The sequence below is a fragment of the Anabrus simplex genome, chromosome 2 (genome assembly GCF_040414725.1).
Source record: "Anabrus simplex isolate iqAnaSimp1 chromosome 2, ASM4041472v1, whole genome shotgun sequence".
Lineage (NCBI taxonomy): Eukaryota > Metazoa > Arthropoda > Insecta > Orthoptera > Tettigoniidae > Anabrus > Anabrus simplex.
The window spans coordinates 605179022-605205055 of record NC_090266.1 but is presented as its reverse complement, the minus strand read 5'-3'; the positions used below and the strand labels follow the sequence as shown (position 1 = coordinate 605205055).

The following is a 26034-nucleotide window of genomic DNA, read 5'->3' as shown; positions in this document are numbered from 1 at the left end:
AAATTCAATAATTGAAAGTATTGCCTTCTGTTAACTTTAGAAATAACATGAGCAAAAAGGGAGCTATGTAAATTGTTACAGTATTGGAATACTGGAATTCATGGGAATTGCGTGGTAACATTACCATGGATACTGAAAGTGCGTTGGCGTTACAAATTAAATTTCGTGTTCATAACATTTAATGATTTCTTGTATTACTCGAATTTTATAGTGAGTTCTTTTATCTCTTAACCCCTCATAGTTTCTTCCTACAAATATATTTTGCGCCAAACCGGATGCGTAGCGCAGTTGGCTGAGGTGCCCACTATGCTAGGGACTGTGGAATCGAACACCAGTACAGCATAACACAGCACAGTTGATTTTCATTTAAAATTGTGAGAGGTCCAGCCTGTAGATTTACTGTATATTACGGAATTCCTTAGAAGAGAAAAATGTACTTTCTCTAGTTTCAAAGTGGTGATGGATATGTAGCATTACTTTATTTGGTCTGTGCAGGTTGTTCAGAAATAATTGTCTGCAAAATTTGTACAACATAATGTTCACGTTAGCTCTAAGTTTGTTACTTTAGAAAATGAAATATCGACATTGCAGACTAGTGGTTTCTGTCTTTTTCAAAGTAGCCATCCCTACTGACTCATACCACTGATAGCTTCACGAGACGTTCTCATAGCAGCCAGAGTAATCTTCTTTGATTTTGCACATGAACGCTTCAGTGAATGCTATTTCATTCGCTAAATTGTCAGCGTGCAATAATAATAATAATAATAATAATAATAATAATAATAATAATAATAATAATAATAATAATAATAATAATAATGAGAAAAATCTTAGGCCCTGTGAAAACAACAGATGTATGGAAATTAAGATCTAGTGATAAAATATACAGGAACATAGAAAACATAACAGAAACCATAAGAAAAAGGAGATTGCTATTTTTTGGGCATATTTACCGAATGGATGATTACAGATTAACAAAAAGGGTTTTCAAGTACCTTTCGGACAAAAGGGCAACAACTAGCTGGATTCAAGAAGTAAAGAAAGAAATAATATAAGAGAAGAAGAAACTTTGGACAGAGAAATTTTAGAAAGAGGGTAGTAAGTATGAAAGGATTCCAAGGAAGATTGAACAAGAAGCCTGGTGCGAAGTGGTCCGAGGAGAGAAGGAAACAGCATAGTGAAAGGATGAAAGAATATTGGAAGGAGCGGAAGAGAAAACAACAAAGAATGAAGAACTGAATTGAAATTGGCACGTGGTCCTTAGCAGGCCTCATCGGAAAGAATAATAATAATAATAATAATAATAATAGTTTATACAGGGGTCCATCTCTGAATTGATTATTGGGCAAAACTGTGCGTAAAACACTTGGGTGGGAGACCTCAACCCCGACATGGCGCTTCCCAGTGGCTGATGGGGGACGTCCTGCAGATATGCAGAACAGGTGTGAATAAGGCCTGGCCAAATAAGCACCCGCGCATAAATTGAGGCAAAAGACGAAACCAGTCAACGGCATATAAGGCGGAAGAGGAGTGTTCCCAGTGGCTTCGAGGGTGGAAGAACCAACTCCACGTCTTACCAACTTGGTTTAATTCTCAGACAGGGCATTGTATAATGGCAGGGCATGATTGATTCAAAACGTTCGGAAATGACTACCCAGCCGGTAAAATCTAGGGCCAAGAAGTTGATCTAACTTCACCTTCGTCCAGGGCACAGGATTCTGTGGTTCTAATCGATCATGTTTAGATCAGTTGGAGGACCCATCACTCCGCAAAATGAAAACGAGAAAGAAGTATTTCTTTGGTACCTTTAATGTGAACACTCTCCTTAGACTTGGCAAACAAATGGAACTGCTTAAAGTACCAGAAGAATACCAAATTAAGATCATGGCAGTGCAAGAAACTAGGTTTTCACCAGACGAAATATCCACTGTGGGCAACTATAGGATATTGAAAGGGCTACCAACCATGAGGGATACAAGTAAACAAACAAGAGGAAGTCTCCGACCATCCTGGGAACAGCCTTCTTTCTTCACAAGTCAATTGTGGGTGCAATCATAGAATTCATGACACCGTCACCGAGGCATTCAATTCTAGTGCTAAAAAGTGGAAACAAATCTTATGTGATCTTCAATGCCCACGCGCCAATCAACGAGAAGAACAGGAGAAATTCTGATGAAGTAGAGCAATTTTGATCCCTGCTGGAACGAGAGATGATGCAAGTACCTGATTATCAAGTGAAAATCCGTCTGGGAGACTTCAACGCATAGATTGGAAGATGGTTGGGAAATATCCCGGACACAGAAGGACAAACAAAAATGGAGAAAGACTGATTGAAGTCTGTGATTCTTTCAATATCCATGTGGTTTATGAAGGAATCCAAGAAGATGATGTCATGGCGATACTCATATCCTAATTTAGGAGAATTTCAATTTTACCTGGTGGCAACTTCCATACCCAAGGAAATAATAAATATTACCGTTCAGAGTGGATCCAATGTGGATTCTGATCACTGCCTCACTAGAATGAAGGTCCAATTCATACCATAAACCACTAAGAAAACACATCTCAAACAGAAACGATTTGGAACTGAGGAACTTAAAGTGGATGAAGTGATCATACAGAACTACAGACAAGAGCTTGAATCTCTGGACTCATACGAGTGGGGCGAAATGACTAAGAAAATACAACAGGCAACCGAATAGACAATATCCCTGGCAAAGAAGGAAAAGCATCACTGGTGGAACAAGGAATGCCAGGAGGCACTGCAGGAGAGGTCAAAAGCATGGAACGAATGGTGCTCTAGCCGTAAAGATTTTGAGGCATTTAGAGAGCAGGGAAAGCGTACAGCCAAAATTCTAAAGAATGAGAAACGCAAATACAAAAATACAAATTGGATCAAGTACAGGAACGTTTTGAGAACAACAACACGAGGGATTTTCATCAGCTATTCGAGAACAAGAATAAGGGGTTCACTTCAAAGAACACATGCTTCAAGAATGAACAAGGCACACTCATCATGACAAACAAGAAAAACTGTATGCACTTGGCTCAGTACTACCAAAAGCTTTTAAACTGTGATCAGCAGACGCACTTACAGGGAAACTTAAAAATTCACACCCTGTTGACAGTGAAGACATCAGAACAATAATCGAAGAATTGAAAAACATGAAGCCTCCTGTGGAAGATTTCTTCTCTGACCTAGCTACCGGTGGGAGTAACAGGCGTATTGGTATGATAGACTTTCAACCAGCTAGCAAGCAAGGATTAATCTTAGATCCCATAATACGCTTCGATTCGCACGTTGGCCAGGCCGAAGAGAAGTTGATTTACCAGCCAACCGTAAACTACTATAAAGATAAATATCACGTAGACAATATTTCCGTCCATGGACTCATGATCGGAGCTCGAGGCACAATTCCTGAATTTCTTGTACAGCTATGGGACTCTCTCGGTCTCAACCGCAATACGAGGTTCAGTAACCATACTCCGTAATCATCTACTATATATAACATTTGAAGAACCATACATCATGCCATATCCGAAATTCATTGCAAATTTATTTCTGAGCCTTGTGGTGGTTATTTCTGTCTGGCACAATAGCAAACTCACCAGTTACCTAGAAGACAAAATACTGTGCAGTCGACATACTTTGTCCTTGTGGCAGCCTCCTCATGGGCGAAGTTGTATTAATAATAAATAATCACGGAAGAACTCTTCAAGTATTCGGGTGACAACTTGATTAAACAGCTGGAAAACTGAAAAGACTCTTCACCCACATATGAGTGACAGAAGAGATCCCAAGGGATTGGAAGTATGCACTCATTCATCCCCTGCACAAAAAAGGCGACAAAATGGACGTCAATAATTACACTCTCTCCACCCCATTGCGTACAAGGTATTATCAAATGCACCTCAACCTAGACAAGCAGGTGAGAAAATACCAGGTTGGGTTTAGAAAAGGGCGGTTTTGAGCAGAACAAATTTACATCCTTAAATCCCTGATCGCAATTACGACATCGAGACAAAGACGATTGATTATATGGCTTTCGTGGATTTCAGGAATGCGTGTCAAATCAAATCAAATCAAATCAAATCAAATCAAATCAAATCAAATCAAATCAAATCAAATCAAATCAAATCAAATCAAATCAAATCAAATCAAATCAAATCAAATCAAATCAAATCAAATCAAATCAAATCAAATCAAATCAAATCAAATCAAATCAAATCAAATCAAATCAAATCAAATCAAATCAAATCAAATCAAATCAAATCAAATCAAATCAAATCAAATCAAATCAAATCAAATCAAATCAAATCAAATCAAATCAAATCAAATCAAATCAAATCAAATCAAATCAAATCAAATCAAATCAAATCAAATCAAATCAAATCAAATCAAATCAAATCAAATCAAATCAAATCAAATCAAATCAAATCAAATCAAATCAAATCAAATCAAATCAAATCAAATCAAATCAAATCAAATCAAATCAAATCAAATCAAATCAAATCAAATCAAATCAAATCAAATCAAATCAAATCAAATCAAATCAAATCAAATCAAATCAAATCAAATCAAATCAAATCAAATCAAATCAAATCAAATCAAATCAAATCAAATCAAATCAAATCAAATCAAATCAAATCAAATCAAATCAAATCAAATCAAATCAAATCAAATCAAATCAAATCAAATCAAATCAAATCAAATCAAATCAAATCAAATCAAATCAAATCAAATCAAATCAAATCAAATCAAATCAAATCAAATCAAATCAAATCAAATCAAATCAAATCAAATCAAATCAAATCAAATCAAATCAAATCAAATCAAATCAAATCAAATCAAATCAAATCAAATCAAATCAAATCAAATCAAATCAAATCAAATCAAATCAAATCAAATCAAATCAAATCAAATCAAATCAAATCAAATCAAATCAAATCAAATCAAATCAAATCAAATCAAATCAAATCAAATCAAATCAAATCAAATCAAATCAAATCAAATCAAATCAAATCAAATCAAATCAAATCAAATCAAATCAAATCAAATCAAATCAAATCAAATCAAATCAAATCAAATCAAATCAAATCAAATCAAATCAAATCAAATCAAATCAAATCAAATCAAATCAAATCAAATCAAATCAAATCAAATCAAATCAAATCAAATCAAATCAAATCAAATCAAATCAAATCAAATCAAATCAAATCAAATCAAATCAAATCAAATCAAATCAAATCAAATCAAATCAAATCAAATCACTTTGTTTGCAAATGAGATGTCTACCTAGGTGACAAATTATACACAAAAATACATTATTATCAAGCACTAAATTTTAAATTAAAAAGAGAAGAAGATATTTTCCTGAAGTATAGTATTATACAATTTACACCAACAATTTTTTTCTATTGAACACAGAGCTCATCCTTAATAAATTTATATTATTTACAAAATTCTACTGAAGCCTCCGTGGCTCAGGCGGCAGCGCGCCCGCCTCTCACCGCTGGATGCCGTGGTTCAAATCCCGGTTACTCCATGTGAGATTTGTGCTGGACAAAGCGGAGGCGGGACAGATTTTAGTAATTATAACACTAATGGCGCTGCTTCTTACGGAGTCAACTCACCTATTTGACTCATAGTACGACAGTCCACGCTATTAGCATTAACAAATCAATTTCCTTTACTTCACAGTGACAGATTATCAACAAATTCCTTTACTTCATATTGACAAATGCCAACAAAATCAGGAAGCTTTGGTGATATTGTAAGATGACTTTTGACTTAGAATAGCATCTATTCTAGTGGAAAACTGTCTGAGTGTATTGTTAGTGGATAATTATTTTCTCTCTTTCTTTCATCAGATATGAGATTGGTGCTGGATTTCATTCCAAATCATACAAGTAATAAACATCAGTGGTTTCAGAAGTCAGTCAGGAGAGAGGATCCGTACACCTACTATTATGTGTGGAGGGGTGCAGGAGGTGAGTCTTCAAATGGAGAACCCCTACCGCCTAATGACTGCGTAAGTATCGCATTCTTCTCCACGTTCATGCATATTCTGTGACCCTTCACAAGTAGATGCTTCTGTAAAACTCACGAGTTCGAACGCAGGCTTTGACGTTGCTCCTTTAACAAGATTAGATTAGATTGGAATCCGTAATCTTCGGTGGAATTGTTGAAAATAATGATTCGATGAATTTTTTATAGCTAATATTAAAATACGGTCTAGAAAGCCAAGAATAAAGACTAAGAGGATCCGTCGTACTGACCACACGACACCTTGTAGCCTGCAGGCCCTCGGGCTGAGCAGCGGTCGCTTGGTAGGCCATGACCCTTCGTGGATTTTGCGCCATGGGAAAAACATTAAAATAAACCTTCCTGGGTATGACGATTGCTTGACAGACGAAATACGAGAACCTATTTTTTTTCCTCTGCCTTAACGTAAGATTGTAGAGCAATTATCCTCCAATATGGTTTCTCATTCCAGTTAAGACAAGGTTTGTGTTGTTTACTTTGCCTCACACACACGTTCCTCTGTCTTTCAGTGTAGTCCGTAATCAGTCATTTTAACAATCTTTTTTTGTGAATGTTTCTTCTCATTTCAATCGAATGAGTCTATTACAATGTTCATTCTGATCATCCACGTAAAGGTGTCGTGTGGTCAGTACGACGGATCCTCTTAGTTTTTATTCTTGGCTTTCTAGACCGTATTTTAATATTAGCTACAAAAAATTCATCGAATCATTATTTTCACGGTGGTAGAACTCAACGACTTATCTTCATCACCACTTATATTTTTGCGTTTCTGTTTGCATTATATGTATATCGGTTACTGGAATGTAACGATTACTAGAATGTTAAGATTACAATTTAATTTCAAGAAGTAAATTACGAGTAAAAATTACATTTTGTAAATAATACGACTAGCACTTGTACCCGTTATTCTCACGGGAATATGCAGTGGATAACATGCTTCCTTCAGGAATTTTTGCGAAGTAACATTCGCACGTTTAATGGGACCAGTTAAATTGATATTTTCCTACGAATGCGCGTGGCAGTAACGTGAAGTATGATGAAGCTGAACGATGTCGAGAGAGAATGAGGATGATTTCCTAATTTATTGCACGGTACAGTTCCTGGTTCGAAGTTGTGCGAAATTCTCCATGGTTCTCAGGTTGCATATCGTATCTCTGACCACTGGCGTGGCACTCTGACATTGATGATACCTCCCTTAATATCTGTCTTATCGAAAAGCTTCATCATACTTCACGTTACTGCCACGCGCATTCGTAGGAAAATATCAATTTAACTGGTCCCATTAAACGTGCGAATGTTACTTCGCAAAAAATCCTGAAGGAAGCATGTTATCCACTGCATATTCCCGTGAGAATAACGGGTACAAGTGCTAGTCGTATTATTTACAAAATGTAATTTTTACTCGTAATTTACTTCTTGAAATTAAATTGTAATCTTAACATTCTAGTAATCGTTACATTCCAGTAACCGATATACATATAATGCAAACAGAAACGCAAAAATATAAGTGGTGATGAAGATAAGTCGTTGAGTTCTACCACCGTGGAACATGTAGCTTCACAATCGCTGAATGATGTACTTTCTTAGCTCTCCAGTACTTTCAACGACATCACACTTACCCTACAATGTACATAATTTCTACGGATGTTCTTAAAATGAAAATTAAGATATTATTTCAAGTCCTCTGCAGCTCGTCTTCTCATCAAAGGAAAAGATATACTTTCCCAAAAGGTCGGGGTTTAGCGATGATAATTTTAGGAACCAATTATTTTTATTTGCTTATGATAAGTTTTAGATGTAGGTTTTACCAAAAAATCATCATATTCAGGGACTAAAGTTTAAACTTAATTCAAAATCCTCCTCAGCCTCCAGCAGAGTGAAGGTTTGACGTCAACACAACGTACAGGTCTATGGATGACTTTAAATAACTTCGAAACTTAAGTTCCTAAATTCGATTAATTTGTGGTAAAATTCTACATCTAAAAGTTATCATAATGAGTAAATGCCGGAACACCTCTGTTACAAACAGTAAATAATTGACCAATTATTGTGTAAAGAAAATGGCAAATTATTTGAAAGGTTGAAAGTCACTAACCAAAATAAAATGTATGGAAAAAATTAATGTTGAAAGTACCAAGATATCACGTTTAGTCTCCCTTAGTGATGATAGCCACTTGAATGGTCAGAGTACTGGCCTTCAATTCATAAGGCCCCGGGTTCGATTCGGAGCTGGGTCAAGGATGTTATCTACGTATGGTTAATTCTTTGATTCGGGTACTGTGTGTTTGTGTCGTCTTATAAAACTTCTCTTCATCTGCACACACCACAGAACACCACATTACCAAGCACCACAGAAACACTCAATTGTGAACACATACTTGCACATACAATTGACGTCAAGAAGGTAATCCATTTGTAAAACACCACCCTATTAAATTTGGAAGAAGGCTAGGAAGATGAAGGAGGGCGATGATAGCCACTTAATGCCTATATGCTAAAAATAACATTAAATATTCTTCTTTAAAAATGTTGGTATACATCCAGCCCCATGCGTTGTGTGAAGTAACTTTAATTTGTCCTTTACGGATTCACTGTTGAAAAAGTAATTTTTAATTGTAATTGAGTAAGGTGAATATAATTCAGCCGAGTCATGGCAAAAGTACAAGAAGAATGTACCTCGGCTGAATTACAGTTACTTGCGAAATATTTTACTCAGTTTCAACTAAAAATTCATGAAAGTTCATAAGCGGGGTGCACTGCCTCTCATATCAGGCAGCTCCCCTGTTCGTCTTGCGAGGCTGAATGAACCCCCATCCAGCCCTCAGACCCAGATTAAAGTCTTAGAAGAGGTACTCCACGTATGAGGCAGGCGCTTTGCATCTTACTGTTAGTCAAACTGACAGAGCTCGTAAACCCTATGTGATCAAAATGTTCGGTCTTCGTACTCTGTCACGTGTCTTAGATCTACGAACATAAGTACCGTAAAACACCTCGCTCCTCTCCGATGAATAGCGAAGAATCTCGCTTTTATATTATCTTGGTATTCCTACTTCTAGAATCACCTGACAAGGAATATTAAATTTTAAATGTTTCGATGTATATTGCAATTTCTTCTGTTTGGCCCTCGCGCTTTATGTTCAAAGTTCATGGTATACTGCGCAGTCTGTTGGCATCTACGGGTGGTTAAATCCGGTAAAACGTTATTTTGTTGTTGCAGATATTGTGACGGTGTCGGCCAGTTCTTTGTAAGGCTTTAGGAGGAACAAGTTAGCCTGGCTCCACCCACGAGTGACGTCACCGTGTTAGAGCGCCACCCGCTCTTCACTGCAAAAAACAATCAGGATTGAGCCAAGCGCGAAAGGCCAACCCTCTCTGCCACCACACCGTGATCTCATTTCAGACCTCCCTGACGGCGCGAGAAAGGACTAGAAGGCTAACCCAGAGCTTTCGTATTCCAGAGGATTCCAGGCTCTTCTACTCTCGTCAAATATCTGGAAGGGCCGGTCTACTTTTTTAAGGCAGGCCAGACGAGCTTCAGTGGTTCAGTTTCTCTATCGATTGAGACAGTTGAGTTCTGCCAGTGATTCAGTCAGATAAGCAGTGCTATGGAGTGAATGTACTACTGTGGAGCAGTTGCCGTGAAATACTGGATCAGTCAGTGGATAGTGCAGCTGAGCGACGATGGGCAGTGAATGAAGACCGCCGTGAGAGTACGGACTGTTTACCACGTATAGACGTATAGATCACGCGCGCAAGTTGTGAACTGTGTGTGTGGCTGTGATTAGTGTACAGTGAGTGCAATTGGGAACTGCCCTAAGGTCTGTGTGCCAGTTTTGGGAGAATGCGTAGTGTATTTGTTCAGTTTGTAAGTAATAGAACGAATAACTAGAGCGACTGAACAGTGAGAGTAGAAGAGAGTGCGAATTAGTATAATTGGGTGCCTGTGTAGTTGCATAAGCAATTATTAGTTAGTTAAATTCTACAGTAGACGCTACCTGTTGCGTGTTTATTTACCTACCCTCTATCAGGTAACAAATGGTGCCAGATGTTTGATAACATGTGCTGTGGCTCAGTAGACAAGTGATAATACTCCGACGCACCGGAATATAACCCCGAGCAGGAAGACTAACTCTTCCCAGCGAAAGGGTGATACCCGTCAACAGCGAGATGATGATGACGGCACGGCTGGAGGGACTCGCACAGAGAGACAGCCTACTCGTAGAATCCAGACCGATGACCACTGAACATGGACTTCACCTCGCCAGGAAGCTCGTTCTGGCGCGAAGCTGCCTGCTGGCACGAATAATGAATTCGACGTCGCGAGATCAGAGGATATCCAGGGAAACAGAGCTTGGAACGTCTGAGCCAGTTATATGCGCCGTACCAGTCGACGATGAAGACGCACACGCCCTGGAAGCAGATGAAATTCGCACAACTTCCGGAAGATTACCTCAGACGCCCGGTAGCACTTGGAGGGGGGGCACCTCAGAGAGCTAAAGGAAATAATCCACATGTTCCATGACATCAGAGGATCGGACTACTATGGGTGGCGACTACGTCAGGATGGGCATGGTGTACTACCGCATCAACACCAATCCGGAAATCACCCCGCAGTGTAACCCTGGCGAAGAAGGTGGAAATTGACCAAATGATGTATGACATGCAGCAGCGGGAAATCTTCGAAGAGTCAAACAGTCCATGGTTTTCACCATGGATCCTGGTAAAGAAGAAGGAGAAGAAGAAGAAAAAGAAGAACGGCAATCTCCATTTCTACGTCGATTTCCACAAGTTGAATGACGTCACGAAGAAAGACAGATTCCCGTTACCGCGGATAGACGATACCCGGAACTCGTTGTATGGAGAGCAGTAGTTTTCAATCTTGGACCTTAAGGCTTAGTATTAGGAAATGGTGTTCCATCCGGCTGACAAGAAGAAGACAGCGTTCTCTGCCGGCCAAGGCTGTACTAGTTTACTGTAAGGCCCTTCGTCCTCTGTAAAGAGCCGGCGACCATCGACTGGCTGATGGAATATGTGCTGAGAGGACTAGCGCATAACGCCTGCCTCGTGTATCGGAACCACATCATCGCAGTGCGACGCACTGTCAGAAGAAAAATCCAAAACCCCCAAAGAGTGTTCCAGAGACTTCGGGAGGCTCACTTGAAGCTGAATCCTCGAAAGTGTTATATGCTCCAGAAGGAGGGCGCTACCTGGGCCACATCGTGTCGTCAGAGTTTACGAGCGCTGATGGCTTAGGGAGAATCCACCCACGAGTCACCAGGAATGACACCAGCCATCATGGTCTTCGCGAGGGAGATACGCCTGCCATGCGACCTAATGTTAGGATCGGCAGCCTATCAGGAGTAGCCTGTGAAGGACTACGTGTGGGAGTTAGTAGACCAGCTAATTGCAGTGCTCTATAAAGCCATGTTATGCCCGCCTCGTCATTATGACTCACCTTTTCTGGCTTTAGTTTGACAGCTTTTATGACACTGTGGTTATCTACCACTCTCCACACTTCCTCAAACTGAACTGTATGCCATTCTCATGCCACCAAATTCTGATGTGTTGAACATTACCAGAATGTCTTCCTTCTATGTTGATAAAATTTTACAGTGCTCAAAAAGAGTTTTGCATATTCAAGTTTAATTGGTATCTGTATATACGTAAATTAAATATTGCGAAGGGTACATAAAAACATGATGTCAGCTATGCAGAAATAATTATGATAATGTTATCAGTTTTACGTCTCACTATCTAGTTTTAAGGTTTTCGGAGAAGCCGAGGGGCTGAAATGTCGTCTTGCAGGAGTTCATTTACAAGGCAGTAAATTTACCGGCACGAGGCTGGCGTACATGAACAGTTTCAAATACCACCGGATCAGTCCGGTAGTATTTGATTATATTTGGTATTTGATCCAACAGCGAATGTGAGGTCAAGAGGCCAGCACCCTACTGGCTGAGCTACTTAGCCCTGCCCAATGCAAAAGCAACATAAAATCGACAAAAATACTAAGTTATTAATGTGGGATTTGGAACACAAAATTTCTTTAACTGTGTCACAGATCAGTACCCTGAATACAGCCAACTCGATTCCTGAGGGATGCTTGAACATGATGAGGCATAATCAGCACCAAAATATTCCAACTTCTTTTGGGACAGAACCTACTTTAGGGTAGCAGTTTCAGTCAGTTGCTGAATGTTAGCAAGAAGATTAGAACGGTGGGCAACTGCTCTCTTCTTTTCATGCCATGCACGTGCAACACGGTTCTTGCCCACGGAATATATGGAAACACCAGTCGCTGTAAGTCGTTCGCTTCAAGGAACTGACTGACCACTCTAGCTCAATGTCACGTGCATTATCATTCACTACTGTAAAGCCCTTACCTATAGTGGCAGGAAATCCTGTAAGGATGTTGTCTCTGTGTACCAGACCAATCATATTAAGTTGGATGGGAATTAGAGGCGTACGTCGACCAAACACGATCCCACCCCAAAACATAACGGAAAACCCCTTGCAGCTAATGGCGTTCCAGGGTGAAGGGCTGGTTCCATTTTACAGTGGAACCGATCGTCTCCAGACCGTAATGCTCCTGTTGTGTGGGTGCAAACTTAAGGTGGCCTCATCTGCTCTATGTTGTGGGTTAAGATGAGCTTTTGCACTGACTTCCCTGATATCAGTCTTCCGTCGTTCAGCAGATTTCGCTGTCTGACCTTACACATTCACTGCCTTGGCCCTCCGAAGACACCTTCAAATTATGAGTTAGTGATATCGACCTAGAAGGGGTGACTCCAGGAGAATTCGGGGTTCATTCTGGAGGTGGTTGGTGATGACGAGTTGTATGGGATTGGCACAGAATAAGGATGATTAATCAAAATGCATTTGAGGAACAAGCTTATTATTTGTCGTGAGACTTTCCTTCACTATGAGACACTTCCGAAGGTTATTGTATTTGATCGCAAGTATGACAGAAAACTATCTATTGCTGGTGGTATAGGTTAGAAGAGATACAACTGTAATGGAAAATGGCATTAAAAGAAAAGTGGTTGCGAAATGCGTGAAGTACCTTGTAATTCGAATTGCTATGATAGTTTCTTCTCACCTGATAGTAGGTGGTTGTACACCTAAATTTGAAAGAATAAGACAGCGTTTAGTCCGCCTCTGTGGTGTAGTGGTTAGTGTGATTAGCTGCCACCCCCGGAGGCCCGGGTTCGATTCCCGGCTCTGCCACGAAATTTGAAAAGTGGTATGGGGACTGGAACGGGGTCCACTCAGCCTCGGGAGGTCAACTGAGTAGAGGTGGATTCGATTCCCATCTCAGCCATCCTGGAAGTGGTTTTCCGTGGTTTCCCAATTCTCCTCCAGGCAAATGCCGGGATGGTACCTAACTTAAGGCCACGGCCGCTTCCTTCCCTCTTCCTTCTCTACCCTTTCCAATCTTCCCATCCCCCACCAAGGCCCCTGTTTAGCATAGCAGGTGAGGCCGCCTGGGCGAGGTACTGGTCATCCTCCCCAGTTGTATCCCACGACCCAAAGTCTGAAGCTCGAGGACACTGCCCTTGAGGCAGTAGACGTGGGATCCCTCGCTGAGTCCGAGGTAAAAACCAACCCTGGAGGGTAAGCAGATTAAGAAAGAAAGAAATGAGTCCAGCATTATGTTTCAGGTGGTATTCACAATTAATTTGTCCGTAGTCGGTGTTTACGTGGGGATAATTATTATGTCTGTTTATTATAACTTCCTCAGAAAAATATCTGAGACTTCAGAAAAGTCAAGTCTACGTAAAGGATGCTTAGAAGAGTACGAAATGAAAATAAAGAAAAGGCATGACTCAGTAAGGTTTCGAATTCTCACTGCTCCATGCAGCTTATCCAGGTACGTCTAACATCACTCCTTCCGCGCAGGTACTTTCTGCTTAGGCGTCCAGCTCCTACAACTCTCGTAAAGTTAGTGATATGTTACAGCCTTATGATCCAGTTTTATGAGTTTATTGAACGCTGTAACTGTAGTAATGACATGGCGTAAGGTATCACATCTGCTGTACAGCATTTGCATGCCATAGATTAGAAAATACTGCGAAAAACGCGTTTCTATCAATTTCGATGTGATGAGACTATACAAAATGGCAGCGAATTGACATGTCTGTAATTGGTATTAACCTATTACGTTTTCTATGATACCGTGACCACCATTTTCTATCAAAGGAAAATGTCCTCTTGAACCAACCAGATGCGCAATTCTCTACCGATAGCCGTAGGAGTGGCTATGGTTTGTAAAATACAGTAACATTTCGTAAAAATGACTGGAGAATTGGACTCCGCTCTACATAAAATGGTACAGTGTTTTCGAGATGGGCCTCACTTACTGCCTCTTGTACCGTTTTTGCATTGTGCGGGGAAGTCTATATCGGACTAACTGCACATAAAATTGCTGTAAGATGTTGTGCAAGATAGGGCTATGAGACATTTCATTCCTAGCTGGTTGCATATATTTGGGGAAAAAGTGGCAGCTATACCACCCGGTATACAACTGTCAGTTCATTATATTTACCTATTATTATATATATGTGTGTGTGATGGAAGTTAATGAACAATATGGGATTCCGTTTCAATTAGTAGGTTAAATAACTCGTAACGTTAAATCACGCCATTTCTTATGTGACTGGTCAGAATACCCAAACACCGCTGAAGTTCTCGAACGGTGTCCACCCTGATTGACTTACATAGGAATCATTAAGAAACCAAGGATATTCGGGTGTGAGTACTGAGAGTCTCATTGTGGTTGAGATACAACATGAAGTCTTGGTAGTCATGTGTTAAATTTCTAATTTCCTTATCTATTAGATGTATATCTAATTTACAATAACAACAAGACGAACTCATTGTTGTTTATATGAATGTGAAGCACCAAACAAGTGGCTGAGCGGTTTGTGTCACGTAGCTGTCAGCTTACATTTGGGAGAAAGTGAGTTCCAATACCACTGTCGGCAGCTCTGAAAATTATTTTCCGTGGTTTCCCATTTTCACGCCAGGAAAAGCTGGGGCTGTACCTTAATCAAGACCACGGTCGCTTCCGTTCCATTCCTAACCCTTTCCTGTCCAATCGTCGCAAATGATCTATCTATGTCTGTGAGACGTAAAGCAAACTGTAAACAAAGGAAAAGAAAGTTAGTTGTTTGCGATCGTTTACTAAATCTTCAGTTTCCTTATCTGTTAGATGGATATCTAATTTGACCAATAACAACAACACAAACTCATTGTTATTGAGGTGCAATGTGAAGTGTTCGCAGTCGTTTGCTAAATTTCAAATGTCCTTATCTCTTAGATGGATATCTAATTTGATTAATAAAAACAAGATATAATTTCTATTCAACGTCCAGGCCATGATTTTAGTACAGAGTGTAATAATGTAGTATTAAGGAAATAATGAATCTTTTGTATTTATTCAGTAATACAGAATTGTTGTTTCAGTTGAGTGAGAATGGTGAGTCCGCATGGGAATGGAATGAAGAGCGAAAAGAATTTTATTTTCACCAGTTTTCCAGAGATCAACCTGATCTGAACTATCGAAGCCCAGAGCTTCTTCAAGAGATGAAGGTATTCCCTTATTACTGAACTTTTCATTGATATTATACTTAAATTAAGTGCAGTAAACTGTTATGTCATTTCAAGTTTTAAAGCTTCCCACCTCTTTCTGTCAGATGCATTCAGGCATCAGCCAGTTGTCTCTTTTAATTTTTTTTCTGTTAGTTAGTTGTAATAGTAGAATATTAGTTTTAGTGTAGGGTGGTGATGCTTACGGTCCGGAAATCCGCCTCTGCAGCGCCACCATACAAGTTAGAGTTTGGAGTAAGTAGTTTTAAGGGTAAATAGTAGATATTGTTTGATTAGTGTAGGGTGGCACAGCCCAAGGTCTGGTGATCCGCCTGGGGGATGCCACCAAATTAGTTAGGGAAGGTAGTTAGTAGTTTTAAGAAACACAGATTAGATATTGTTTGTTCAAAGTTTTTTTGTTTCTGTGTGTTTTGTTGTCTTTATTGCCTGTAAGCCGATGGTGTATACTAGGGTGGGCAATAAAGAGATGTTCTATTCTATTCTATTCTATCAGATGCATTCAAGCAAGTTAAACATGTGTAGACACAAAAGGAAGGACAACATTGAGGCCCGGACGGGATGTTCTTCGAATAAAAATCCAGCTTCTACTGAAGTCTCAGTCTCATTTATGCCTGTGACAGCATGGAAGCTTCTGAGATATGAGCCATACTGAGTAATGAGATTCGAAGTACGACTAGTGCGTATGGGTGCTGCGGGAGGACCCGCTGTGGTACAATAGCTACAATGTGAGGAAAACAACGGCAAACTACCTCACTCATCATCTTGTCCGGTAGCCCCATGATAGAACCTCCATGGCTCGTAGCGGCTGCATTGTAACTGCGAAACTTACAGTGTTGCTATTTGAATAGCAAACATGCCTCTGGCCTGATAACTGACATGCTTATATGTTACCATTTAAATGTGCACTAATTGTAATAGATTACCAGTTGGAGGGCGTAATTAACACAATGGCTTCGTTGTTAAGTTTCCACTCGGATGGCCGAGGTTCGAATTGGAATCTTCCCCTGAAAATCGTGCGGCATCTGGAGATGCATCCGTCCTTAAATCCTCGGCCAAAACTTAAAAAATGAGCCTCGATGGCTGCAATGACCACAGAAATAACTGGAAAAAGCTGAAGAGAATCAATCAATCAATCAATCAATCAATCAATCAATCAATCAATCAATCAATCAATCAATCAATCAATCAATCAATCAATCAATCAATCAATCAATCAATCAATCAATCAATCAATCAATCACCAATGATCTGCATTCGAGGCAGTCATCCAAGTGGCAGATTTCCTATCAGTTGTTTACTTAGTCTTTTCTTAAATAATTTCAAAGAAGTTGGAAACGTATTGAGTATATCCCTTGGTAGCTTATTCCAATCCCTAACTCTTCTTCCTATAAATGAATATTTGTCCCAATTCGTCCCCTTGAATTCCAACCTTATCTTCATATTGTGCACTTTGTTATTTTTATAAACACCACGTAACTTATTCGTCTTCTATCATTCCACGCCATCTCTCCACTGCAAAGGCGGCCGGGCGTAGAGCTAACCGCTCTACCCCATCACGTGCCTAGGTTAACAATGGTGCAAGCCTTTACCTTCCACTCTTCCAAGGGCCTTCATGGCCTGTACGGAGGTGACTTTGCTTATTCCAATCCCTAACTCTTCTTCCTATAAATGAATATTTGTCCCAATTCGTCCCCTTGAATTCCAACCTTATCTTCATATTGTGCACTTTGTTATTTTTATAAACACCACGTAACTTATTCGTCTTCTATCATTCCACGCCATCTCTCCACTGCAAAGGCGGCCGGGCGTAGAGCTAACCGCTCTACCCCATCACGTGCCTAGGTTAACAATGGTGCAAGCCTTTACCTTCCACTCTTCCAAGGGCCTTCATGGCCTGTACGGAGGTGACTTTGCTTTGCTTCATATCAGAGAACACAATCTGGAATTAACTAAATATTTTCTATCTAGCGACCCGTATTCCCAGTGCGTCTGGATGTTCTGATCATGACGGTCTTCATAACCTGTGTCCCTGCATTTATAAGCACAAAGCATCTTATCCCTATTTATTTCATCTCTTATTTTCAACGTAGATTCTAATTTCTCTCTTATTACCTCATCCTTACTCGTAGACATTTGCTCTCATAATGGAGCGTAACACGTCACTTATTAATCCAGGACTTTTTCACTGGTACTTCAACGTAACATTTTCCTCCTCTTGCAGAGTTTTATTACTTTGTCAAAAACATTTATTTATTGCTCGATATTTTTAATTTATTTCAGACCTCAACTCACTTCTACCCATCCTGTCAGCACTGCATCAATTTACTCGCTGTTGACGTAAACAACACAAAACTTTTATCATTTATTTCTTAGAAGTTCTCAATTACACTGAAGAAAATGGAAATTGCAACACCCAGGAGTGGTGCTATATTGCTGCAATTGAACATGCAGGACGAGTGTTCGGTTGTGATTCGATGATTACACTAGTTTGGACAATAATCAATACAGGATGTGCCCACCATGAGCTGCAATACATCGATGAATTCGTCGAGGCATGGAGTCAATAAAGGCCTTGATCGCTTCTGAGGAATTGTGGCCCATGCTTGCTGCACTGCACGGGTCAGTTGTTCCAGAGTTGTAGGTGGCTGAGGCCGGTTGACCAGTTGTCGACCCATCATGTCCCACACATACTCAATAGGACTGAGGTCCGGGGATCTGGCGGGCCATTCTAAGGTTGTGATGTCGTGGAGAGCTTCTCTGGAGATGCGTGCAGTGTGAATCCGGGCATTGTCCTGCTGAAACATCCCATTAGCAATGTTCGCCATCATAGGGACAACCACTGGATTGAGTACCCTATCAACGTTCTGTCGAGCAGTCATAGTGCCCTCAACAAGCACTAATTGTGATTTCATATTAAAGCCAACAGCTCCCCAGACCACAATGCTTGGTGTTGGCCCTATGTGCCTCTCGACAATAAGATCTGGGCGGCCCCTCTCCCCGGTACGTCGGCGCACACGATTCCGGCGATCACTGCGGGCAAGACAGAAGCGCGATTCATCCTTAAAGACGAACCTATGCCATTCGTCGACCCACGTCGATCTTTCTCGACACCAGGTCAGCCTTACACTTCACTGTTGTGGGGTCAATGGAACACCTTCTGCAGGGACACGGGCTCGTACGCCAGCTGCATGCAGGCGATTACCAACTGTTTGTTGTGTAACGTGGGGTGCCACAGCTGCTAGAATTTGCGCTACTGTTGCATGGGGTTCCATCCGGGCAATCCGAATGATGCGGTGATTCTACGAGTGTGGGTACCTTCATTTGACCAGTGCTGCCATACACGTTGTACCGTAGATGCCTGTCGGCCAACATGTGCAGCGACAGTCCTTAGCGATAATCCAGCCTCACACAACCCAATTATCCAAGCCCTCCCAAACGGCGACAGTTGTTGACAGCGTGCTCTTCTCTGTCGTCGAGGCATATTTGACGGGGAACACTTCACTGCACAGACTGCAAGTCAACTACGCTACACCAGAGTCCGTATACTGGAGTTGATTCCTCCGCGACCAATCACGTGGGAAGACCTGTAGCAACAATCTCTAATGGGTCTGAAACTTTGATCGTTTACATACCTACATGGCATCGTTCCATATCTTGAAAATCAACACAAACGACCAATGCCTTCATGGTGTTGCAATTTCCATTTTCTTAAGTGTATATTATTACTGAATGGCTATCAATAACAGATCCTTTATGGACATCAATATCCTCATATTATGACGTTATGTTGAAAAATTGTAAATCCCATAATTTACAGTTAGCTAAATAACTCATGCAAATAGCAAGTGTTTTATTGTTCAGATTATTTGACGTAACAGAATTTCATAAATAGTTACAGTTAATCACGTAATCAGAATATCATGACAATTATTATTATGCCCGTTGCTCACGGTCAAATTTTTCACCAAATTTATTGAACAACTCGTTGTTCAATAAGGAGTGACTGTTGCTAACGGTCAAATTTTACGGAACACCTGATTTGATAAAGTATTTTGTCAAATCATGGTCAAATAGAGCATGTCCTATTTTCATTAAATTATTTGACACAACAGCCAATCACAGCAGTGTATGAGATGAAGTAGCGATCTGGTAGCGGGTCTGTGAAGCTCAAGTTGTAAACAAACATGTCGGGCTGGACGAAAGAAGCAGTCGAAATTTTAATTGAAGAGTATATGAAACATACGTGTTTGTATGCAGTTAAGTCTCCACTGTATCATAACAGGAATGCTAGGAGAGATGCGGAGGCAAAAATTGCGCGGGCACTGTGTGAAGTCCGGCCAAACACGGATTCTTCAGAAGTGAAGTCCAAGATCAATGGCCTACGAACACAATTCAACAACGAAAGGTTAGTGCAGTGTTATTCCTTCACTTTATTATTATTTTACGATCTGGGAGACGATTGTTCCGTTATTGTAGTTAGTACTCGGCCTGTGATAAATTATTTGAATGATCTATCTCAAGTTCGGTCTAACCATTCATAGAAAGGCCTATGTTTTCTAAGCAGCAGTAACTATTATAGATAGGCCTACTGTATGTGTTTTAATAGATTGACATTACGATTTCAGGAATAAAGTTAACAAACTGAAGAGTGGAATGAGCTCCGATGATGTGTACAGGCCATCATTTGTGTGGTATGACAGACTGCTGTTTCTTACTGACCACATCATGCCAAGAAGTAGCAAATCTAACCTTGACATGTCACAGCTAAGTGAAGATGGATTTACTGAGTCTATAGTCTTGGTAAGTGCACTGAATACGAAGTATATTAATCATTTTATGAAATAAATAACTTGCATTCTAATGATCATCATTATAAATATCCTATAAAAGTGAAGCAGAATAAATTAAGAAGCAAGTTAGAAAAGTAAGTAGGCTAGGCCTAAATAAAGAAACCTTTCTGAAATATTGTTTATTTAAGAGAACAAAATCACTGATGCTTGGTTCTAAGGTTGCTATTGTATAAGCTGTTCATTAAAATAACATTAGACGTTTTAGTGCAGGCAACACTTGTAAAAGTTTCATGTGAGAAGAAAGGTAGGGGGATTTTAATGTTGGTGGTTCTTAATCATACTGGTCTCTCTCTTTGCTAGTGGTGCTGATGAGATGAAGTAACAATTGCCATATGTAATTGTAGGGATGATTTGGTTACTGAGTTCAAACACCTGCATTACTGAGCTGCATGTCATTTAGATCTATTAAAATTGTAAAGTAATACTTTATAATATTTACATATATTATCAGACTAATTACCAAAAATGAAACAAGACAGCAAATAGTGAAATCAAAAAAGTGTTTGTTCTGCCTTCAAAATCGGTAGCTGTTCACCCAATGTTCTTGCCACTTCACTTGTCCTATTCTACTGAAATAACCTTTAAAATTATTTGTTATGTTCAGAGGTATTTGAGCTGCTGTGTTTCCACTTTGCCCCTCAGTTCCTTCCATTGACTGACTGTTCCTCCAGTTTCCATGCTGCAGCCTTCCTTCATTTATATTTTCCTGATCTGTGCTGTTCAGACACATGTAAACTGCTTTGTTCTATTCCAGAAGGAAGTTATGCAAAGTACAGGTGACTTGAACAATAGCTCCAACTTTGTCCACTGACAGGTTTATTTTACTTATGGGACATTGGTACTGAGTTTTCAGACTTCCATATTTCTGAACCAAACTTCCTGAAATTTTGACAGCTGACTTTAAACTTAGAAACTAACATGTATACAACATTTCATTGAAATTATTCAATTAATTCTCAAAATGTATGCATTTTACTTAAATTATTTTTGCTAATCATGTATTAATCAAAATCTTCCACACACATTAGCAATGCTATTAAAATTTAGTATTTTGATATTACATACCCTCAAACAGGCTTAAGAACTTTACAGAAAGATATCTCGAGTAACTTCAAAGATTTAGCTGTAATAAATTTTAATATCACACATAATATTTTTTTAAAATTTTATGGCTTCTTTCCTACAAATTTTTATTTTTCTTACTCAGAACAAAGAAACCTGCATTTTTGCTCTATAACTTTGTTCACTGTCTATTTCTGAACATAAATGGAAAATTTCACCCATTTCAGACAAAATGTAATACGTGTAGACACAGCGAGCTAACAATTCATTGCTTGCTAGTCTCTGGTAGGTAGGCAAAATTCTCAATAACATTGACATGGTACAGTGAATGCCTACCTGAAGGTTCAGAATGCTCCTGATTTGTAAGTTTCCCCTTCCTGTTTCTTAGCAGCTTCCTGTTGCAATTTTCTTGATTTTATGCCATGTGGTGCCCCTTTCTTTCGTTTAACCCATGACCTGCTTTCGTTTACTCTGGCAATATCACGATGCTGACAAATTGTAGAGGAAGCTGTTGGATATTCTTCCCCTCTTAGCACACATTTCAGTTTATGGGTGGCAGAGCATCCCATATTGAACTCAGAAACTCCACTGAATGCTCCCAAGTCCAGCCTTTTTTAGAAAAAAAAATTTCTTTTGGACATTTTTTCCAAATGAGAGAATGCACACTCTCATTGGAATTTTGTGTTCCTCCCCTGACACATTGAGCTAACAATTCATTGCTTGCTAGTCTCTGGTAGACAGGCAAAATTCTCAATAACATGCTGTCAGACAACTGAACAGACATCTTGGTATGGCTCTGTGGAGTCCCGCCACGGGCAATGCTTCTATTATAGAAGCACCAAGAATCTGTTCCTTGGGGACATTTTTTGTGTTCTGGTTTGTGATCTGTAGACCTGTAATGGTACAGGGTAGCATATATTGCATTTTTCATGGCAGGTACATCTGGTAAATGATTCTGAATGACCTGTCTATAGTAACTTGTGAGTTTCTTTATGTTCTCTAAATTCAGTTTAGTAGGGCCACGACCACCCAGTTTTAGGTCTTTAGTGTCCTTTCTTAGTTTAAAAAATGCTGTGGTCATTCTTTGCCACATGCTTAACACTCCTCTTTTACTATTTCCACACCTTTACCATACATTGAAACTTCATTCAGGTGCTGGTGGGTCCTAGCATCTCCGTCAGAGAGTACAGTGGTGTATCTCATCTTGCACTCCTGAAGAGATCTCCACATTATATCAGCTGCAGTGACCTCCATTGAACCTGAGGAGCCATCATAATTTTTACAGCATTCACCACTCTTTTTATGATACCCTGAAAGCACCATGAATTCTGGTATATCAGGATCCATTTCATTAGCGATAGTGACACAATAGTGGCAAAATTTTGACAAAACCTCATAGTAAATGATCAGTCCTGTTAAAATATCAGCTACCAGGTCAATGCCATACAATGATGTATGGCCTTGCTTGTGATATGTACCATCATAAGACACAGCAATGTCTATGACACTGGCATTCACTAATGAAGAATCAACATCCTCATGTGCTTTGCGAACATTCATTCTGGACTGCCTAAGCATTTTCATTTTTGCATCTATGACCTCTGTGGCTAGGCCATTCATGTGGCTGGTGAATATCTTGGAGTTCATACAGTGCATACCCATGCATATGCAGAACCTTTCCATATATCTATGGCCTAGCCCCATACTTAGAAAAGCCTCTACACTTTTTCTATTGACATCAAAGGGAGGTCTTTCAGATTTACACTGTACTTTGGCCCTAGGACTGGTATACACCTTGATGGTACAATGCTTGCATGCACTACATATTACATGCAGCTTGTTTGCCAAACCAAGCTGATCTTTTACCACAACATTTAGACTAGCACGGTCATATTCAGGACATTTAAAATTTTTTAATAAATCCTGAAGAGTGGCACTATGTATTAGCATGTAGCTCGAATCACTCTGACCTAGCAGCACAGGTGAAACTGCAGATAATTTCTGCTCAGTTCTAGTTTAATTTGATTGATTTTCAATAGATCTGTTATGAAAAGCAACATTATTACCACTAAGCTGTAAATTAGTGGTAGATTTTCCAACAGTAGCATTGCTACAACTAGGTTCTAAATCTGTAGTAGACGGTGCAACAGTTTGGCCTACCTGATTTTTCAACTCCCTTTTCTTACTCAGGCCTTCACGAGCTGCCTCAAGTTGTTTTTTCCTTTTATTAGATCTTCATTTAGAGGGATACCATCGTGAGCTTGACGTATCCATTTTCGTTTTACCAAGAAATGGAAATTAGTATAGCTGAACACTACTTTGTTTGCAAACACACATTACCCGACTCTACCTGCAATTGAAATTTCTTTTGCTCCATTGTCAATACTCTGTTGGGAAAGGGTTTCATGATGTTTATGGACAGTGGAAAAGCATCATCAGCCACAAAAACAAAGGGAAACTCCTTGTCAGATTCAGGCAGCTGACGAGGAGGAGGTATGATCAGCATTCTGTCATGCATTACTGAAGATAAATCACTTTTCTGAAACACACCCCCATCACTTACACGACCATTAGTTCCAATATCCACATAAATAAATTTATAGGTTGCATCAACCACTGCTAGTAAAATAATGCGTTTTGTGCCCTTGTAATTATAATAGTGTGATCCACTTGATTGTGGAGCTGCAAAATGAATGTTTCCCATCAATTGCTCCCATGCAGTTTGGGAAGTTCCACTTCTCTTCAAATTCTTGAGCATTATTTAACCATTTTTCATTTGTGTCTGGAACCTGAAATGAAAATTAATTCCTTACAGAATTTTGAAGGAAGCTCCATGATGACGATGGATCATATAGCATTAGATGATGACGGGGCACTGGTAGACCTAGTTCAGGAGTCTGACACAGTCACACCTGCTTCTAGCACAAAGAGTGTGATGAACCAGCCTCCACAAAAAGAAGGTACAAAACATTATATACCCAGTAAAATGGAGTTACTGCATTTAATTTACAATAACATTCTTAGGAAAGCGTGGTTTCATTAATGATACTTTTAAAATATGAGGGATTTTCCACTTTTCAGGTACATCGATCAGAAAAAGAAAAAAGGTTTCACCTGAGGACCAAGTGCTGGCAAGTGCTAGTCAGGTATTAGCATCCATGTCAGCTTCAGCTGTAGATTCAGAGGAAGCATTTGCAAACTACATTGCTTGTGAGCTCCGTCAAATAAAAAACAAAAGAGTGAAAATTTTAACTAAACAAAAAATACAGAACTTACTTACAGAGGCTCTACTGGAAGAAATGGAGTAAAATATGTCATAAAATAAAATAATTCCCTTATGTTGTGATATCATTATTAATAAATATACAGTCCTACTTACAAATAGTCTTTCCTTAATGCATTGCCTATCTCCCTACATGTTTCAGGGATTATACGACCCAGGGTACCAAAAGGTATTTTTGTAGCATACATGAGGTTTGTATATAATTCACCAGTGGCAAGAAATCGCAGTGTTACTTGTAGTCTCATTGCAGCTAGAATAGCTTGCCTCATATTTGTGTCTTTCTTGCTATTCTAGGTCCAACTAACTGGAGCAATGTTTTGAAGTTCCCTTCACTCACTCTTAAGAAATTCCTGTATGATTCAGTGTCCTCTAACCTCAATTTATTCTGGACTAAAGATAACAATCCCCTTCCATCATCCCACCCAAGGTCTGGTCCACCACCTTATAGCTCTCCTCTTCCTACTGTTTTTCCTTTTAATAACTGCACATGCAGCTATTGCAACTAAAGCTGCAATTTGTTTACTATGTACTGATGGCATTTGTGATTTATTCACTGACAGTAGAACATGCTCATCTGACAGCCAAAGAGCAAAACAATCAGTTTCAGTACTTGGGACCTATTCCCACAGAGGTCAGGCCAAACAAATTTAATTCTGAGTTTTGACCAACAGATGGCACTGGTATGAGTTTGAAGAAATATTTTACCGTGTACAACACAACATATTTGATAAAAGATGTTAAGAAATTTTTGTCAAATCTTTTGTCAAATAATTTTACCAAAAATTTGACCGTGAGCAACAGGCATTATCGTCGTGACCCATCACTACATGTTCATTCGCATCGAAGCATATTATTATTATTATTATTATTACTATTATTATTGATGATGATGTTGATGCTTGTTTTTAAGGGGCCTAACATCGAAGGTCATCGGCCCTATTATTATTATTATTATTATTATTATTATTATTATTATTATTATTATTATTATTATTATTATTATACGACTTAGAAATTACGCACACGGTAGATATAATTTAGATTACTAAGTGATACAGTATATATCCCAAAACCTTAATGTAATGGAATCATACACGTTAAGCAGATAATGACTTAATGCCGGTAATTCACGACTTAACTGTAATTTATGGTACATGACATAACATTTATTTTTAAGGCGACTT

The 26034-nt window shown here is 39.4% G+C and overlaps 2 protein-coding genes across 3 annotated transcripts in view; both read left to right on the top strand.

Moving 5' to 3' along the window:
- Window positions 1–26034, top strand: part of LOC136862942 (amino acid transporter heavy chain SLC3A1) — a 148124-nt gene that overhangs the window by 40910 nt on the left and 81180 nt on the right. For both annotated transcript variants that reach the window (XM_067139233.2, XM_067139232.2), the window contains exons 3-4: window positions 5872–6032; window positions 15512–15637. In XM_067139233.2, coding sequence (XP_066995334.2) covers window positions 5872–6032; window positions 15512–15637 — 287 coding nt within the window. The remainder of the gene's footprint in view (window positions 1–5871; window positions 6033–15511; window positions 15638–26034) is intronic.
- On the top strand, window positions 19616–24875 carry LOC137498597 (uncharacterized). The gene is made up of 4 exons (XM_068226457.1): window positions 19616–20060; window positions 20281–20455; window positions 24383–24527; window positions 24649–24875. Exons 1-4 carry the CDS (start codon window positions 19840–19842, stop codon window positions 24873–24875), a joined length of 768 nt encoding a protein of 255 aa, XP_068082558.1. The 5' UTR covers window positions 19616–19839.

Bases quoted from the DNA above. Each gene is read 5' to 3' on its own strand.
- LOC137498597 (XM_068226457.1), top strand. From the start codon at position 19,840: ATGTCGGGCTGGACGAAAGAAGCAGTCGAAATTTTAATTGAAGAGTAT. The intron at 20,456-24,382 runs GTAAGTGCACTG...AATTCCTTACAG, and splicing joins TTACTGAGTCTATAGTCTTG to AATTTTGAAGGAAGCTCCAT. The intron at 24,528-24,648 runs GTACAAAACATT...TCCACTTTTCAG, and splicing joins CCAGCCTCCACAAAAAGAAG to GTACATCGATCAGAAAAAGA.